Consider the following 20,735-nt stretch of genomic DNA (forward strand, 5'->3'; position numbering starts at 1 on the left):
TGAAATCTAGCCTGCCATTTTCGTTTCAGAATGGCGAATCCTCTTACGCAGCATTTCCTACAAAACTTCTACACGAGTATTACAAAAGTGGAATATACTACCAAAACATGAAACACTCGCTTTTCAGTACCCCAATTAGAGGAAGTAAAGTAAACTGTCTATTTGATATCCAGCGAGAGATGGACCATAAGGATGCGCTAAAGGCATTCAGATCCGGTTCGACAGTGGCGTCCGTTTTGCCCAGAATGTCTCTCATAGACGTATTGGATGACATCCATGAAAGAACTGCACACAGCAAGATGGAAAAAACTCAGGATGAGAAATACGAAAAAGAATTATAAAGTCGCTGCTCACATACGGTTTCCTATTCCTCTCCAGATGGTATCTATGTTTTCAAAACATGGTCATTAAAAACGCAAATTTCTCCACAATAAATAGTTTTCTGGAGAAACCCTGCTGAGAGGTTATGGCAGACATGTTTAAATTTGTATAAAACCTTTAATTATCGTAGTGGCTTGCAAATTAAAGCAGTTTTTCTTCCTTAAATGCCTGAACATTGCCCATTTTTCCCGATCTTCTACTTCAGGGAGCCACATTTCGCACATTTTCTAAGAAAATTTGTCAGGATTTTTTCTACATGTAGGCCAATACCTTTGTTAACAATGTTAATACACAGTTGTTTCAAATTTGCCTTTGAACATTTTTATTTTTTCCAATTTACTTACCCTATGTAAGTTCACGCTAAAATACACAACGCTGCTCGAATGTATTACGCTGCTCACAAGGTATCGGGTTTCCTGGGGTGAGCCCCTTGCCACAGTAAATGCACCCTCAAGTTCACCTTTCAACGAAACCCAATAACGGATCTCACAGGGTACAGGAAATAAACACAGAAGGCACGCCTCAGACTCTTGAATATTTTTTATTTGAGGCCATGTGTAACTAGTGAGAAACGTGTGACAGGGCAAATAGTTTACATCACATAAAGGAAGTGTATGGTTATCGATCTGACCACAACTTCGGAATGATTAACGCATTTCTAAATTACAAAACAATATGTATGCATTTTGTATAGACAATTATTTTGTTTTCTCTTCACATTTATTCAGATAAATCTCCACGAATTAAATCAGTTTATTACATAAAATTCGAACATTTTACATCGGGCAGTTTTTTAAATAATGACGAAAACCCACATATACTAATATAATAACGAAGTATTACACTTACGTTTGATGTATCGTCTATAAAATGTAGGATATTTGTTACAAAAATGCCTTAGGCAAATTAAAACAAAGAAACCACATAAATGTTCAGAAGACAAACACAAATCAATAACCTGAATGGGAGACGCTAGCAAACAATAAAACTGAGTGGACGACGATCGCAAACATTAGATTTGAATGAACAACGTTCACAATGAATACACATGAATTGAAGACATCGGAATGAAAGGAAAATTATCTCAGTGCAATTGCATAAACGGAAACGATGCCAAGTTATCGAAAAGAATGTAAGACGATAACAAAGCGTGGACATTTATATGAACCAAATAGAAAGCTAAATAAATGAACGACATTCACACATAACAGAAATTAACGGTGAATCAAAAGACAAAATAGATCAGTATTCTTGCTACAGAGAACGAACATCGAATAAATTTTCTATAACAAAGGAAGAAGAATACAAATAAAATTAACAGCAATGAATTCACATAATTATTAATTTCCAACTCTGTAGCAAAGTGAAAATGTCAATATGCAGCCAGCAGACAAATAGAACAGCCTGCGAGTAACTTCTAGTATGTTTTGGTTTTGTGCTGCTTGCTATTCATCAGTATCTTGGACTTTGAAACAAAGCCTTTAAAACTTGAATTATTACGACAGGTTTTTAATTTAATTTGATTTTTAAGAGACTACATATGAGTCAAAGTTCGTATTTCAGTGGTGATACTTTACAACATATAACACTGATTTATGAATCACAAAGCAATGAAGATTTTCTTGCAGTAGAGGACGAAGGCGAGGCTGAGCCAGATGATGACGTCCCAGAGCGCCTTCAGGAGCAGCTTCCAGTGCACGGGATCCACGTGGAAGTTCACCGGGAAGAACCGATAGAAGATGGCATGGCACAGGTACAGGATCAGCGGGTTCATGCCTATGAGACGACGATCATATGATCATATTGAAGGTTGAGAGCGAAACTATCGTATCTCATACGGAGATGTTTAGAAGATACAACCGTTTTGCAATTGAGCCTCGAAATAGTTGTTTCACGTATTGTATTGAACTTTACTCATAATCTGCTGAAGTGTTATGTATATTCTAACGAACGTAGAATTGATCAAGACTGCGGATAGTTATGGAGTAAATATCTAATACAAGTACTAAGTTGGAAAACTACCTATAACGAAGTAGATGGGTACTTAAATCATCGTCTGTCTGACCATCCGTCCGTCTCTGTGTCTTGGTCAGACTACATGGACATTTTGTCTGTGCATGTCCGCCGAAACAACCTTGTCAGATGAGTTTCTCGTAAACCTTTCAACGTAAACTTTTAGGTTTACATAGTTTGTTCTTATGGAATCTGCTGCGTATTTATCCCACGGTACAGATGACAAAATAAGCCCCGTTTTCCACACAGAATCGTTATCACAGTATTATTATTACCGTTTTTACTCTTAGTTTTCGGACATTGTAAGTTTTTCTGACCCCTCTTTTTTAGCGGGTCAAAATCCTGGCATATGATAGCGAAATTCAGTGAATCGTTACATTTTCCTAATTTAGGTGCAATAGCCTGTATTCCTGATCTCCGGTAGATAATAGATGCAGCCTCAGGGACCGAAGGACCGAATAAACTTTACACACCTACGGTAGATAAACGTTTCACCCGCAAGCAAGTTTAACCCATTTATGCCTAGCTGACTCTCCAATCCTTCTAAATTGGATCAATTTATTTCCAAAATTAGGGATGTCTAGTATATATTTTTTCTATATTTAGAATATTTCTTACAGAAATTCCTTTAAGCAAACAGCGCAGACCCTGATGAGACGCCGCATGATGATTTAGAAGGATGGGAGCGTCAACTAGGCATAAATGGGTTAAGTTACTTCAATGTGAGCCTATTGCAAATTATTATTTAGTAACCACGCGTGTGTAGATTTGAATAGACGCGTTATTACCATGTGGTCAAAGTCAAACATTCCACAACTTAATTTATAATTTATACGCACTGAATGGTGGATATAGTGTTTGCGATGTAACCATGAGGTCATGTGGTTTGATCCCAACGTAACATCTTTTAAAGACAACATTTACTGATTATTCTCAGGAAACTAACTCGACCTTTTAATTTAATCTGTCTAAATAAATAGGTTGTAACTTAATTTAGTTAAGGAAAACGTAACAAACCAGACGCCAATGGGATTCACAAACTATGTCGTCATACACACCTGCGAAAATGAATGGTTCCCCGCCCCAAAGTTGAAGGATGTCCACTATGACGTAGAGGACTGCCAACAGGAAGTAGCCGAAACAAGCAGTGACCAGGCTGAAGGACACTGACCTGAAACCGAGGCTAACAGTCATCAAAACAACAACACCTACAGCAACAAAAACATTTTCGCGTACTTACATCTCGATCTCTGGTCATCAAAACTTATGCTAATTTTATAATTTTATAACTATCATATTTATTGTTAAAAAAAACAACTTTAGAAATGAAGCAATTTAAACCAATTTTTTTTTAAAATAAATTAAATGTGATTGTACCCAATTTTAACCCTAGTAAAAACAGTAGCGCCGAATGCGATTTTCGTCCATGTTTTTCTCGGACGATACACTTACCACAAGTTCTTGTTGAGAGGAATGATTCCGTCGTTTTTTGAGCAGTTACATAATGCGGCCCCGATAGCACCCTAAAATATATGAATGAAGAACATAAATTAGTTTGTAAATATGGTTTGTGTCAAAGAGTGACATACACGACTTACCCGTTATCCCATCGTCATGCGATTGAATAGTATTCCATAGATCGCTTTTAAGATGGGCTTCTTCGGGGCATTTTTTCTTAAATGACTAAAGCTCATGCACCCCCACTACTCACACTAAAACCCTTCATACAAAGTTCTGGATGGATTTTATTGATTCGGTAATGGATAAGTTAATATATTCAAGTTCACTGTTTGACGGAAAATCTTCTTATATGTATATACAAAATACAGGTCATTTCGTTCGAGATGTAAACGTTTCAGTTTCGGAATAATAGTAAAGAAATCTTCATTAACATTTGTTGTTTGTTCTAGTGGTAAATCGTCTGAGTTCAAATATGGGTCGAGTCCATTTACAAACATTGCCGCCCCGCATGGGAGCGTTACAGTTTTCCGTGTATGGCTATTATGAAACCACTATGGCTATTATGAAACCACTTGACAACTAAGAAAGTCTCATTTTTGTTCAATATGCATAAAAGTTGCTGGGAACATTTTTTATCATGGTATCTCAGTCGAGGTCGAAATTGGTTCCGGTCCGTTGAAAACTATGGCTTCAAGGGAGTAGGGCAGTTTTCCTTATATGGCTATAGTTACAACTTGTGAACACTAAAGAAGTCATGTTTTTGCCAAATCAGCATCAAACACTTGTTTCAATGATCGTACTCTGGGAAAAACCAAGGTAAGAAGTCACATTCATTAAACAAATATCACAAAAGCTGCTTTGAACAGTTCAGTATCATCGATTCTCATGTGCGCGATATAGGAAATTTATCAATTCGTTTAAACTTTTTTCGCCGTCCGGACTAAAGAATCGTTGTTATTTATTACTCGATAAACAACGACAAATCGAAAAATAATTCCTTTACACATGTGCGTTAACGTACCGTAACTAGCGCCCAGAAAACTAGACGGACGAGGCGCCCTCTGTGGTCCTGGTATGTCATGAACACACGTCCTGCCTGTGAAGAACATGAGCATTGTTCTGAGAATACTGGGCTTCATGCATGTGTACACGATTATCAGGGACAATACTTTCCGCTTACACTGGACTTTTAGAAAAGACTTCATATCGGTTACAGTATAAAGTATCCTTTATTTTGGAGCGGTTCTACATGTTTTTTGTACGTTTCTGAACAGTTAGAGCCTAACTCTTGCAAAACAGGGCTTAATGCATGTGTGTAAAGTGCCGACCCTAGGCTTATCTGGGACAAAACTTCCTGCCTTGACTCTTTTTTGGCTTGGAGATGACTTCCTCAAACAAACAAACTGGTTACAGAAATGTATCGCTCTAAGTTTTCTTAAAGAAAAACATAGTTATGTTGAATAATATGTGATATAATATATACATTTGTGTGCGCGAATATATGGAGTATGTGACTGTGAAACTCTCAATTGGAAATATCCTGAGTTTCGAGAGAGAAATGTTTTTTTTTGTATTTTTTCTTTGTGTTAATATTGACTAAGGATAACATATATAAAGTGCAAGGGATTAGCAATCAGTGAAAAGTGTCATGTCCACAATGGATAGTAACGGTGATTCCAATGATCAATTATTGGATTTAATAACGTCTTGACAAAGGGAATTAGGGGAAACACTGATATCCACAACCCCTGATGATAGTTCAGATGACCAACCTGGAAAAGTGAACGATAATGATGACGTCAGGGCTCGCACGGAGTCTCTTGACCTACTTACTCCAGCGCAGCTATCTGTGACGGAATTAAATGCAGTCGAAATTCCCACAGAAACATCACGTGATTGGGATGATGATCCATACCAGTCATGTGACCGGTCATTTGACGGAAACAGTGACCAAAATGACGGCGAAGAGCGTTTGATGGATGACACAGACTTCTGGTCGGTTATCGAGTATATGAAATTGGTGAAGATATACCGGGAGCACCCAAAGACAAGTGTGTTCAAATGATTTTAAGAGAATATGCATCGGATGAAACGAGGTTAGACCAATTGCGCTGTGAGTATTTCGAACATTTAAAACAACTAAATTTCCCTTTTGATCATAACATTGAACTCAAACGTCGTGTGTTTACTAGATCGGGAGAGCCGGTGGTCACACGCCTTGCGAAAGACATTTTTAACATTATAGCCGTGACAGAGGGTGGGGACTTTAGTCTATTACGGGAGATGTTAAGCACCGAAAAAACACGGCGACGGCAACAAAGCGTTGTCAAGGATATTGCTACTCCTGAAAAATGTCAGTGTGCGACGGAACTTTCAATATTAAAGGACACTATCGCTTCTATACAGGCCAGTGTACTGTTACTGAAGCAATCTGTTCTTGCTAGTGAGATGATGAGAACTCAACAAATAAATCAGATAAAGTCGACACATCTAGTTATAAAAAGTGATAGTGTGGAATGTACAAGAACGGTACATAACGTTACTTCATCTGCAGTACAAGGTATGGGTAACATCTCATGCCAAGCCATGTCGAGGGTCACGGAATTGGAAGACAGAATTAGATTTGTTGAAGTATATATTGAGACTAAGACTAATGCTACGCCCCAAAGACCTGGGTACTGCGGCCCATATCCACTGAGATATGATGCTCCATACATGGCAAAACGGATATCAAATGTAGATGTGTCACCCGATATGAACAGTAAGGCAGCTATGACTTCATATTCGTTATCGCCTTCGAGTGTATGTGGTGGTACCCCCTAACAGACATGTGCTGCGACTTCGCTGGAGAGGCGACCTGACGTCGACAGACGCTCCACCCCTCTGTCAACCAGTGCCGAGCCCCCGCTAGAGATGCATGCGGATGCAGACGGACATCTTTCCCCTCCGCAGAGACGTACTTCGCCTACAATAGAGAGGTGCCCGGATAACCGCGGACACCTTGCTCCGCCGCAGACCCGTGCCGCGCCATCGCTGGAGAGGCGACCGGATATCGACGAATGCTTCCCCACTTTGCTAACCAGAGCCGCGCCCCCGGTAGAGCGGTGTCCGGATGGAAAGAGTAAGGCATTCGAAATTCCGGCAATGTCAGAAGAACACTCTCCGCCCATTCCCTCCCAGACCCCATCGTATATTCCAAGCCGGATTTCATCGAGAAAGTGTAAGTTGGTCGATGGGGACGCTTGGTGCAACGAAGAGTTTCATCTAGTACAGAGTCGCCGTGTCGAGCGATTCTGCCTTGGACTTAGTTCGAGACTAAATACTAGGTTGCTTAGAGAGGAAGTGGAAAGTCACGGACTTTGCGTGTGTTTCCGTTACGACGAAATCGGAGGCAGGTGCTTTTGAAACTGACTCTAGTAGCAAACGGTGACACCGGCATCGTGCTGTCTGATGAATTTTGGCCCGAATACGTCACTTGTTTTCCATGGAAACCCCGTGAGTCCCGTATACAGCACAACCGTGATCGGGTAGGGGAACCGGCTGGTCGACCTGACGACAAGAGGTCAACAAAGCGTGGTGCATGGACAACTGGATACCCAAACCAACAGCAACGAACTGGCGTTCCGCCACGATTCAAGAAAGTAATGCAACAAAAGACCGACAAAGAACGCGACGACTGGACACGTCGTGAACTATACTATCATAATCGATATGAAGGACTTGCTAGTGAAATTGATTAATCATCCTATCATGGCTCTTATAGGGTTGAACATAGTGACTTGGAACATAACTGGGATTATGTCGAGTGCCGCATACCTATCAAATGTGCTAAGTGTTGGCAACATCGACATTTGCGGTCTATCAGAACACTGGTTACTGCCATGCAATGTTCATTTTATGGACACGATTTTAACTGATTATAACCATTTCACTATCTGTAGTAATACCGAATATACAAAGTCTTCACGCGCAACAGGTAAAGGGAGCGTGGCTATCATATGGAAAAACAAGTTCAACAACTTGATTACACCACTGACCAATGACATTGATTACGTGGCAGGAATACAGATGCAAATTGCTCCGAGGAAATACATTTACATATTTCAAGTTTATTTACCATGTGTTATTCATTCTAATCAGATATATTGTGAATGTTTAAACAGCCTTTATGATCTTTTTAATACGTATTATTAGCAAGGTGAAACAATATTTCTAGGAGATTTCAATGCAGACATCATATCTCCTAACAATAGCTTTAGAAACAGGTTATTAAGTCGATTTGCTTACGACTGTAATTTGTATGCCGTTAATACTCATGAATCATGTATTGGTCCATCTAATTCATATGTTTCCTATGATGATAGATATTTCTGATTGATTGACTATGTTTTTTTACCAACTGAATTATTTTGTGACACATTGTGAAATTGCTGATGATGTTTGTCTAAATTTTTCTAGACATAGACCAATTTTATGTTGCTTGAATTTTGAGATTCATGTTGATGAGAATATCAGTGATTTAAAAAAATGTTTTAAATGGAAAGCTGCTAACAGTGTTCATGTTTTGCAATATTGTGACACTCTGTGTGAAACATTATCTAAAGTTGATACAAATAGAGCTATAGATGCAAATGAATTGTATTCGGTGTTGTACAGCAGTATGCGTGATTGTGCCTGCCAATACATGTTTCCCCACTAAACCGTTCTGGACAAATGAGCTCACGGAACTACATGCACGTATGAGCTCGTCACGTGCGACGTGGTGCAGCGTTGGTAGGCCACGGGGCGCACAGCACAAGGAATATCGTGATTATAAAGCGGTTAAAGCACATTTCCGGAGGGCCATGCGGCGGTGCGGTGAACAATTTATGACAGAACTTGACCATAAACTCGAATATGACTCTGTACATGACAGTGTGAGTTTCTGGCGGACAGTAAACTTAAGAAAACGGGGATCCGGTGCCGACATAGGAGGCGGCATCAACTTCGATGGGAAGATGTATAGAAGCCGGGAGGAAATAACTGAGCAGTAGGCGAAATACTTTAAAGACCTGTACACCCCTTCAAGCTCCCGGACTTCGATTCACACTGGGAGTATGTTGTTAGACAGGAAGTGGAGCAGGCATTGACTAACCTGTCACCGTCTCAAGATGTTTTTGTTTCACCTGAAATGGTTGAGTCTAGTATTAATCAGCTATATAAAGGAAAGGCCTGTGGTCCCGTTGAAATTTACCATTAACACATGCTGTATGGCAAGAACATTATCGCTGAACCCTTATCACGCTTATATTCAGTTATGCTGCGCAGCGGAACTGTACCGGACAAACTGAAGGAAGGTGAGATTATAACACTATTTAAAGGCGGGCGAGAGCGGCGAGACGAGCCTAATAATTACCGAGCAATTACACTATCGTCAACGCTGCTAAAGCTTTATGAATAGATTTTATTAAGCCGGTGCAAGGACGGTATACTCGCTTCTATCAGAAAGTTACAAGGTGGATTTCAGGACGGGCTTGGGTGCATAATGACTAGCTTTAGTCGCCGCGTACGTCTATACTATGCAAAGGAGCTGGGATCAAGTGTATATCTATGTTTCCTGGACGCTCGTCAGGAATTTGACAGGGTATGGCACGATGGACTATTTCACAAACTTTTATCAATTTCCGATGTTTATGATCCTGATCCAGTCATTGATACTAACACCCTTCTCGCACCTCGTGAAATGTATCGCAACTCAACAAGCCGCGTTCGCCATCGAGGATTGATCTCGGAACCACTACCGATCGGGCAAGGAACTCGTCAGGGAGGCAAAAGTTCGCCGCTGCTGTACCTTATCTACATAAATGGCTTAATAGAGAAACTTGAAGAGAGTGGTGATGGCCTGTGCATATATGACATAAATATGGCTTCGCCTACTGTGGCTGATGACATGGTTCTAGTATCATACTCTAAAAATGGACTCGAGAGGATGCTTAAGATCTGCTATGAATATGCAAACAGGTGGAGGTTTCTTTATAACGCATCGAAGTGCTCCGTACTAGTCTATAATAAGAAGAAAGAAGAGACTTCAACCCTCTATCTAGGACATTAACGTCTGCCCGCTAGCGACAAGTATACCCATCTTGGTATTGAATGCAACTCTTTTCTGACCACTAATAATGCGATTCATGATGCATGTGTACGACTGCGAGGAACATACATGGGCTTGTGCTCAAAAGGGGTAGCCCCTGAAAGACTGAGTCCACCAACTCTATGAACAATATTCAACTCATCTGTTATCCCCAAGGTCTTATATGGCTGTGAGCTATGGAACAACAACTCGCAAAGTGATCTTGTACAACTTTCTATTGCACATAACTTTTGCCTGAAACACATGCAAGGGTATGATAGAAACATCTCAACAGATTATTGCCTGTCAACCGTTAATACAGTTCCGTTAGTTAATGAACTGGAAATCAGAAAACTAACATTCTTCTGCTAAATATGCAGATTGAATCCTAAATACCTAGCGAAAGATATCTTCAATAATAGACATATACGTCACATTGAACTAGAAGGCCAATGCATCGGATATATCCCTGATGCATACAGGATACTACAAAAATACGACTTAATGAACGTCTTAAGCTCATACGTCCAGGATGGAAATTTCCCCACAAAGCGACAATGGAAAAAAATAATTGAGCGAAAAGTCATAATGAACATAAAGAACGAAATACAGAGTCGCATCAAAGGCAACGATCAATGGGGAGTAACTGTGAATGTAATAGACTCCAATAATTACTCCCCTTTATGAAAAGTAGCTAAAGACAACCCAAAAATAATTAACGTGTGTAAAACTATATTGAATAACATAGGTATGTTTGTGTCGAGACAGTATGTACATGAATGCAGACATTGTTGCCTGAAAACCGTTAATCTCGTAATTCATAAGTTGTGTTATTGTCACCTGTTAGAGGATAAGCGAAAACATTTATGGACAACTCTAATTGAATGCATCGGTATAACGGAATTTTCGCGCTTCATTCACTTAAGTGGCTTAGAACTAAGTGCATCGTTGCTGAAAATGATATCTGAAACTGTTGACTCATATTTAGTGCATTTTAAATTGTGCAAAGCTGCTGTTAGCATCCTGAACTAGTGTTAGACGCTCTGAGCCAGGTTTTGTGTTCTTTTTTTTTGTTTTGTTTTTTTACACATACGTTGACATGTCGGTAAAATTTATGTTAGTGTATCTTAACACTATATAGCAGCCTTCCGTCGAAGGCAAAACCTATGACAAATGTTAAGTATATTATGTCTGTATTTTCGCTTTCGCTTTAAGACATATCCTCGGCGAATAAGTTACACTGAAAAAAAAGAAAAAAAAGAAGATTTTAATTATTATTTCAATGTGATTATTTTTCGTAGGAATTAACAATTATTTATCATCTACATATCTATGTTATACTTATCTTTGTAAATAATCTAATTGACTGTATTGAGTTGTTTCATTTATGATCTCATGTGTGTGTATATACTCGATTGTACTTCCTTGCTTGTATTATATGTTATGCTCTTCATATATGGAGGAAAATAAAAGTCTATCTATCTAAAAGAAGCAAAGCATTGTTGTGGACTAGAAATTCACTGTTTTGCTTCAAGGTTGATTCTACATAAGAGTTTGACAGACGTCGGTATACCTTCCTCATCTTCAGAGTAGCTGATAAAAAGATGGATCTAAAACAGTGACCGTTGATTCGCCTCGAGTTCTTTCTTACATACCGCATGACCTATTTTTTTTATTGTTTTAATAAATTCGGCTTGCAATGCTCTTTAAGAAAGGGTATGGTTATGATGGGCTCTCTGCGCATAAGTAATTAGTTTGACTTTATTGTTTATTAAAGTTATTGCTTTTACATTTGAATTTGATAAGGAAGTAATAAAGTCTATTGAGACATTAACACACATAATTCCACAAAAGCGGAAAGTTTAATCCATGATTTGCCTTTACGGGCTGCACATGCTTATCTGTGACGATACTTTACGCACATGCATTAAGCCCGGGTTTCCGAGAACGCGACTCAAATATTTAAACCCTGAATCACAAAAGCCAAAAGGTCAAATCTGTACACCGGTATACGCTAAGACGGCAGATAAAGCATTCTGGACCTCGTCAAGCGATAGGTTATATAATAAAATGGAACAATTATGAACGAGAATCAACTCATATCAGGAAAAAGTTGTAACTTTATGTATATCATTACAATTCTTTTATAAATACTGTTGAACAAATATGATTAGTATACATTTGTTTGTAGATTTGTTAAATAACAGTGATTAACTTTATGTAAACCAGTAGAAGATTGTGCATTTAAATTTCATCAAAATATCATAAAAAAGAGAACAAAATAGGTAATTGATGAATATTTTTACAATTACATGTTATGTCATATTTTAAATGTGCGGTATAAAACGAAAAACGGAACTGCGTAAAACGTCAACTGAAATCAGCAGGTACTTTATTTAGGCAGAGTTAAAAGCAATACATGATGTTTATGGCTTCATTATATACGGTTGATTTCATAACAAAAATCTAAACATTTGCATCAATCAATAAAGTAAATCGAATTTAAACAAATCTGTGAGCCAGTCTTAGCTTTCAAAACGGTGACCGGATGTGACGTACCTGGAGCCCGAGGAAGCAGAGGAAGGCGGCAGACAGCGTGCCCAGGATTCCCTCCGGGTCATATGGCGCCTCCGTCTGATATATAGTCTGTAACAATAATATGTGCGATTAGTTGGTGATCAACATACCGGACAGGTCGTTTTCCTCCGAGTATTCCGGATTCCCATAATAGAACACTGATAAAAATTAAATACCAGCAGCTGAGCATTGCAGCTATAATTCACAATTCTTCCCAAATGCCGTGGGTCAAATAAGTTAAAAAGGTAGCATAGCAGGGACACACTCCGGATCATCAAATAATGCAGCCTCAGGCGCGGAAGGGACTCATTTGCTTCGAAACACCCCCACACACACTTTACAAAACATGTATGGTCATAAAGTTCAGCTGTATAAATTGTTTGATTGCGCTTAACTTGTGCTGTATAGTATTTCCTTTTATACACATCTTGCTTTTTCCTTTAAAACTTTCATATTTAACCAAATTATTGGAATGAAAACAACAAAATAATTTATCCGTTTGAATTTGTTTTTTGTTTTTTTTATATTAAGATATCAAAAAAGATTGCGGGCGACATTATTTTCGTACAATTGCAGTATGATGGAAAAACATGTATTTCGTTTCGCACGTCATTACAACTGCAATGTTCAACATAAATAGTGAAGCGAATAAGACGTATACTATCGCTCTTCGTTTAATTAGAAAAGAAGTGACGTATACTCAGAAATATTTACACTTTTCTCAGTGATTTTTTTAATTGCCACTAATGTAGAAGAAATCGTTTAAAAGAATGTTATGTCAGCATATTTCCCAGCTTGCATGGATGTTTAAGATTAAAGATTTTCAAAAATGTATTTATTTTTATTTATCAAAATAAATGATTGGTACTAAATTGGCACTGGTATATGTTGCATACTGTTAAAAAGTAAATTAATATTATTCTTATTTATTAGTTTTATTCATATTGCCCTTCTTATTGGGGTCAAACAATCGTATCAGCCTCCGGCATCAGACTATTACCGCTGTCTTCAGCTCAATACCAAGGTCAAATATGAACTTAACTTATTCATAATATTAAAATATTATGAAATAAAGGCGTCTTAAACTATTGTGTAGATAACATGTTTTCGTAGAAGTTTATTTCTATCAACCAACCGGTAACCGATTAAGAAATGTATTGCTGATTTAACTGACATGATGCGTATTATGTAATTTATCAGCAAATTTAAAGGGACGGTACTAAGATCACTTGGTATATAAAGACAGGATGTACGCACAGAAGAAAATGACTTAAACAACAAAAAATCAATTGGTGGTAGATTATACTGTTAATTAGAAAATCGTAAAATATATAATATATCTTATTTAAATAATTAAACAAATATTTAAACAAAATAACAAAGGAAACTAAACTACATGTATATTTTTTATTGTTTTTATTTGTGAGCTTCGCAGACGCACTTTTGCAAATCAGTATGGCTTAGCTACGGTAGGAACCGTAACCCATGACTGTCTGTGTGGATAACTGCAGTACAATTTAGCAGACGACAAATGCTTAAAGCGTTTGCTCTAACCACCTCATCTGCCTGCTCTCACTGGTAGACTACATAGTGTGTATTTAACAGATTGTAAGACAACGTTGGCCAGTCTAGTGTTTATCATTGAAATCTGTACATATTGGCTGTTTTCATGGAAAACGGGGCTTAAGACATGTCAAATAAGATTAGCCTGTACACACTGATTAGCTGTATCAATGATTTGAAAAAAACAACACACAACTCGACCAGTGCTTTAAGAAACACTCTTTATAAATTTGAATGGGTTGTGGTCATTTCAAACTTGCGATATAAAAAGCTGTAACATAATTTTGAAAACTGAGTTGCGTCTAAGATTATACAACAGCGAACAAATTCAGTGCCTTTAGCGCTTTGATTTATGATGGCGGTTATGTTTCATACGCTTCCACATGGTAACGGCTGTGTAACAGCAATCAGTTATCCACGAGTCTAGCTGTAGCATAAGTCCTATGTATCCACTGTCGACAGCAGGTTACCTTGGGCGTAGGGTTGCCGTAAATGTGCGAGTCCCCCAGCACCAGCCGGTCTATGTAGCCTGCCGCTCCTCCCGTGCAGCGCACATGCGTCTTGCCCTCGTGCAGTCCTCCCGGGCCTATGTAACCGCTGAACAGAAAAACATTGACGTTATAACCTACGGATTTGATTGATTGAAACTTTGTAATAAAGACGGATTTCGTGATTAGTTGGACGGACACATATATCTTGAAGGGAGATCAAAGCATGTTTAGCTAGAGAACGCCTATATATATATATATATATATATATATATATATATATATATATATATATATATATATATATATATATATATATATATATATATATATATATATATATATATATATATATATATATATATATGATTTTTAGTCATGCATTAACTTTAAATTAAAATTGCGTTCATATGTTTTCGACCGTAACAAATACACTTTCTCTGGCATAAAGTTATTTGAACGCTCACGTTGGACATCCAGGAACCGGTAGAGCAAAGGTCAAGGCCAGATAGACGGAAAGCATGCTCAGACTTAACAACCATTCCGGAAGTAAGTAAATGACGTCACGACACCATGCCCATGTTTTTTCCTGCCAATAAAAAAACATTAAATACAAAAATGAATACCCATTTCTGGGATAAGTCAAACGCGATGTAAGCAGTCTAAATGCCGTTTTAGTAGTAATTTAGTTGTAATTGCACACCATCGAGGATTGCAACGTGTTTGAATATTGTGTTGTGAAAGGTAATTTTGTTTATATGTGTGTACTAAAGTTCTTACAAATATTTGAACTGAAGTTTTTTATTTCTTTTCTTGCAACGAATCCACAGAGGCATCTTTCATTGAACCTTTATGACGCACACGGTAGATATCGAAACAGAAAATAAATCAACAAGTATGCAACGTTAAGAAGTTGGTCTAAATACACGATATTGATTCGGCTTGGTATTTACGTTTCTTTATAACCCGGATCTTCGCAACCTTGGCTAAACACATCTTATGTCGCGTTTCTAATGTCGCGTAACTAATGCCGCGTTACTACTGTCGGGTTCCTTATCCTGCGTACCTTTCCACGGTCGTCAGCTGTTGCGAACACCGTCTCCATGGCGGCGACAAGCAGATAACAGAAGCTAAGGCGCTGAAGCACCCCGGGGATGCGCAGCTTCCGGAGGTCCACCGCTGTCAGCGATTAAAACATCAAGCACATGAACAAGATATAGGGCATTCAGCCAAACACGTCTTTCGAGACCCTGCATGGTAAACCTTAATATTGGTCTCTTCGCACGTGTTGTCTCTATGATGTGGTTTGACTTGTATATGTTCGACCGTAACGAATACACTTGTAACTTAAAGACTTGTAAGGGCAATTAGTCTTTCGAATTTCTCGTACATGTATGCATGCTTATTACTTTAATTTTTACACAAGCGTTATATCATTATCAAGGGTTTCGTAGAAATGACAATCATTCAAATCTGAAAACTATCCTGATTATGGTTCAAATGCATCAACTCTTCCAAGTTTTAGTATCACAAATGATGCATAAAAGATCCACGTAAACGTTATCTAGATAATTTGAACGATTTATACCACATAAAAGACTAGTTTTAATATTGTGAATAACAGAAATGAAGTGCAATTATATTATTCGACGACAATCGCCAACCGATGTGTAGACATTTCAACATGCACTATGTGTCATACATTTTTGTAGAATGATTAAGAAGCATTAATCAGTAATAAGTTAACAGAATGTAGTTAATACTTTATACCACTTTCAAAAATATTTAATTTGACATTAAAGTGTTGGGTGTGGTTGGTGTTTTCTAAAATATTTGAATTAAAGTACAATATAAATGTTATCATTTGCTTGGGATTTTCAGATATTGTGAATTTTCGTTGCTTGTTGATATGAGCAAAGTCACCCGAAAATGGGTCTTACGCCATATGCGACCAGCGCATCTTCGAACCAGACCACGCGATCGCGCCATCTGGTCAGGAGCTACGCTGTCCGCTATAACGTTACGCAATGTTTCGTAGTCTCATCAGCTGACAGCATGCTGGTCTGGACTTAACGCGGCAGCATATGGCATAAGACCCATTTATGCATGACACGTCTCATATTGTGTTAAATGTTTCTATTTTAGCTGCGTCTGTATGAGGCAGGTAACTCTAGTGGAAGTATAAAAAATTAAAACAAATGTAACTTTAATAACTTTAAAAAAAATCAGTTGTCGTGTAAATGGGGGTCAACGACCACAATGTTTAAAGCACCTACGTCCCCACTTTGTATTCAAGACGATTCCGAAAGCAAACAAAAGGGCGCTCCGTCGTACAACCTTCCACAAGATGGCAGCTCGCGACTTCCGGCGCTTAAGCATAGACCGGAATGAGAAATTCATGGAGACGCCCATGATGAAAACAAACCTGTTGGTATAATGAATAAACAAGCACATAGACATATAAATTATAGCAATAACATTTAAGTGAGTGTGACGATGTTCATCTATGCTAGTTAATGCGTTTTGACCTGACTTGTCTGTGGTATATTTATATTATATAATGGAAGCTCATTTACCAGTGTCTGTTATATAACTAACAATGACAGGAACGCTCACGCCACAGTCACAAATGTCATATAATATTTTACATTGTTAAGTTGCGTTGTTTACATTACTGATACTTACTGAATACATTGTTGTTTATCGTGTAGATACATATGTTACCTTATACCTATATTGAAGACTCTAACTTCGATTCCACACTCATAACCGTGTGAAACTGACACATTTTTTTTTACATTATTGAATATTTGTTTTCAAATAAATGACAGCCTTGTTACCATGGAAACACGAGGTCCGCTATGGTTATGCCGTTCCAAGGCGGGTGATCAAAGAACCAGTACCCTCCACCCCCGTAGTTAATAAATATCATCATCAAGAGACTCAGCCTGAGAGGGAATAACAATAATAACAATAATAATAATATGAAAAAATGTAATAATAATGTTGTTATTCTTATTATTTTACCAATAACAAAAAACGTTTAAACGACTAGACCCATGCAGTCAAGTTTGATCTCGTGCTCATACAATAAACAAATTTCAACGGAAAAGGCCAACTTTATGAAATGTTGTTGTTTTTAATCTTTCCCCTTGCACTGTACATATTTTGTAGTAAACGCATAGTTAAACAGTACATGTATATATTTATTAGAAAAAGATCACAACGATACCCGCGAAAAGTATCGAGCGAATGCAGACGCTGCCGCTTGGAGTAGGTGTCGGGTGGGATCTCCTCCCTGACGGTGCTCTCCGTGGGTTTCATTTCCTGCAAACCAAATGAGACGCCATCTGGGAAAGCAGGGGCTAAATTCATGTGCGTGAAGATTCGTGATAGATTTTCATGTTCAGACATATGTGAAGCTGAATAAAGTGGAACCTTGAATAAAAGTCATGCTACCATAGTTTTGTCATGTGGCTGTGTTAGGTAGGACTCTACACTGTACTCCTTCTTGTGCGAGAGTCTCTTCCTGGAAAGTAACATAAGGCTTAAAAGCGCATCGTACCAATAAAGTAAATGTGAAGTCTTACTTATAATTCCGATTGCGTATATATAATGCCAATAACATACATACTTAACAAACCGTGATGTAGTAACTGATAAAAGTATATAAACATGTAGACTTACTAGAAGGGTTTGAAGCTTACTTTTGGTGAAATTTTTAGTCTTTAAACGACAAATGCATGTTTAAAGAATATGCTACACGTTTTTTAAACCATATATTTGATATATTCGCAAGCCACTCAATTCGCGATAAAAACAAACCCCACCCCATCTGACTAGCATCGACAATAATTTAGTCGACGATAAGAACAATACTCATTTAAACTAGCAGCAACCCAATTAATATACATTCTTTGAATGTAACAACACCTTGTTCACATTGTCAAATGTTTGCATATCTATATAAATGTGGGTTTTTAAAAAATACGTTATGGGGCTGTATTATGTGATAATCGTTTGACAGTTTTTATACTGGTACTTGTCCATTTACCGGTAGACGCAGGCGAAGATTTTAACAATGATCCAGAGCCCGACTATCCCTGCAGTCACGTACAGTATAGCTGAAATATGACAAACATGTCAAGCAATTGGAGTTCGAATTAATAATGGATTTTACACCTGTTTACGTTCAACACCGACGTCAACGCTGAAATGATCATATACTTAAATCCGTCATTCGAAAATGTATCATAGGCCCTATGCGGCCAGCGTAGCTCCTGATCAGCCTTCGCATCCGCGAAGTCTGTCCCAGAGTAACCCTGTCAGCCTTAACCCATTTATGCCTAGTGGACTCTCCCATCCTTGTAAATTGGACCATTTTATTTCCAAAATTAGGTATGTCTAGTATATTTATTTCTGTATTAAGAATATTTCTTACACAAATTCCTTTAAGCAAACAGCACAGACCATGATGAGACGCCGCATCATGCGGCGTCTCATCTGGGTCTACGCTGTTTGCCAAGGCCTTTTTTCTAGACGCTAGGCATAAATGGGTTAAAGTTACGTAAGGTCTCGTGTTCTCGCCGATGCGCAGACCGGTCTGGTGCTACACTGGACGCATATGGCATAAGAAACATTTTCGCATAACTCGACACACGTGATGATATCTCCATTCAAGCTTTCTGAATGCCACAACTCATGGGTAATAAATAGATGATATTGATTTTCCTTTACAGTAATACGACGAACTATTTTTCTGAGTAAAAGAGACAAAAACATTTTACGCGCGCAAACGCGAATGAAAATGAGTCAATGTTCTCACTTTACCGATAAATTATTTTACGGCATAAGCCCAAAAGCAAACACCTTTTCTTTGTATTTAATTCTCTTATTAATTAATATGATAAGTTTATATTTACATGTTTAATTATCATTTGTTCTTATTGATTGACATTCCAGAGACATGTTGCATTGCAATAAATAAAACGTCATTGTTAACGTAACTGGTCGGGGTGCAACTGGCCCTTCCAGTAGACATAACGACTAGGGCCGTCACGTGGTTTAGTCTTTTTTTTTACCTTTGCGCATTTTATAAACATGTTTTACATCAATTATCGATCTTTGTTACAAAAGCAAATAAAATGAAAGTACAAATAAGCACAAGTCAACGCATATAAGTTATTAACAGAGCAACCAACTTACGTAACTCTGCTGATGCAGGATCATTAGCTAACGAAAGGTCACATGACGAAGTCTCGAAATCGGACTGGTTGAAGAACAACCAATAGTCGCCGTTTTCTCTAAACTTTTGGAAAATCTGAAGTTGTGTGTACTTTTTTTATTAAAACGCCCATATTACAAGTGAATATTTTTTTCGCACAAAAACACACAAATAAAACAACAGAAAAATTTAGTGGTTATGACATTAGCATTCCTATATTTTTTATTTACAAACAAAACAACATAGTTATTGGTGATTTATCATGATTTTTTAATTCACGCCGCCGGTTTCGTTGGATGCGATCTTAATAAGTAGAAGCATTGATTTTGTATCCCCGATACCACTTGACAATCAAAACATTGCAACGTTGGGATTTAAAACGTTTTGCTTGTTTGGTTCTGTACCAAAGTTATGTAATTTAAGCAATAATGAAAAAATAACGTGAGGTACACAACTAATTATCATCACCACCGTCACAAAAACTACATTATTATCGACGGATTTTGATTTATTTTTCCTAGTTAACGAAACTTTTTGCAATGGTCATAATAACTGAGTTCAATAGTAATTGTTTGTTGTAAAAGGTGAAAACAAAGATAACTTATTTATGAATTAAACCATCAACAATAAAAGAAATACTTAAATAGAAAATCGCCATATGCTTTTCTATGGCCGACCGCATTGTTTTGATAAGAGCTCAAACTACTGCAACGTTTACAACACCTTAAATGCTTACCACTAACATAACAAGTATAATAAAGACTTGGAGGGAATTTTAATTTTAAATTTGTCTGATAAAAGAAAAAAATAAACACAATTAGATTTGTTATATATCATTATCTGTCAACACCGAAGCAGATAAAAGAAAATTAATTCTAGAATGAAAAAAAAATAAACAAATAAAAAACAACAACAGATT

At 37.7% G+C, this 20,735-nt stretch overlaps 1 protein-coding gene across 1 annotated transcript; it reads right to left on the bottom strand.

The window, feature by feature from the left end:
* Positions 1-906: 906 nt before the first annotated feature.
* LOC127856120 (heparan-alpha-glucosaminide N-acetyltransferase-like) lies at positions 907-19,915 on the bottom strand. Its single transcript, XM_052392120.1, has 14 exons — positions 19,798-19,915; positions 18,647-18,716; positions 18,052-18,121; positions 17,825-17,919; positions 17,433-17,540; positions 16,869-17,017; positions 15,659-15,771; positions 15,060-15,181; positions 14,575-14,701; positions 12,524-12,610; positions 4,877-4,951; positions 3,847-3,917; positions 3,453-3,565; positions 907-2,157 (listed from the first exon to the last, which is right to left on the bottom strand). The coding sequence occupies exons 3-14, from the start codon at positions 18,052-18,054 to the stop codon at positions 1,982-1,984; spliced, it is 1,239 nt and encodes a 412-aa protein (XP_052248080.1). The 5' UTR covers positions 18,055-18,121; positions 18,647-18,716; positions 19,798-19,915; the 3' UTR covers positions 907-1,981.
* Positions 19,916-20,735: the final 820 nt, after the last annotated feature.

Source organism: Dreissena polymorpha, chromosome 13 (genome assembly GCF_020536995.1).
Source record: "Dreissena polymorpha isolate Duluth1 chromosome 13, UMN_Dpol_1.0, whole genome shotgun sequence".
NCBI lineage: Eukaryota > Metazoa > Mollusca > Bivalvia > Myida > Dreissenidae > Dreissena > Dreissena polymorpha.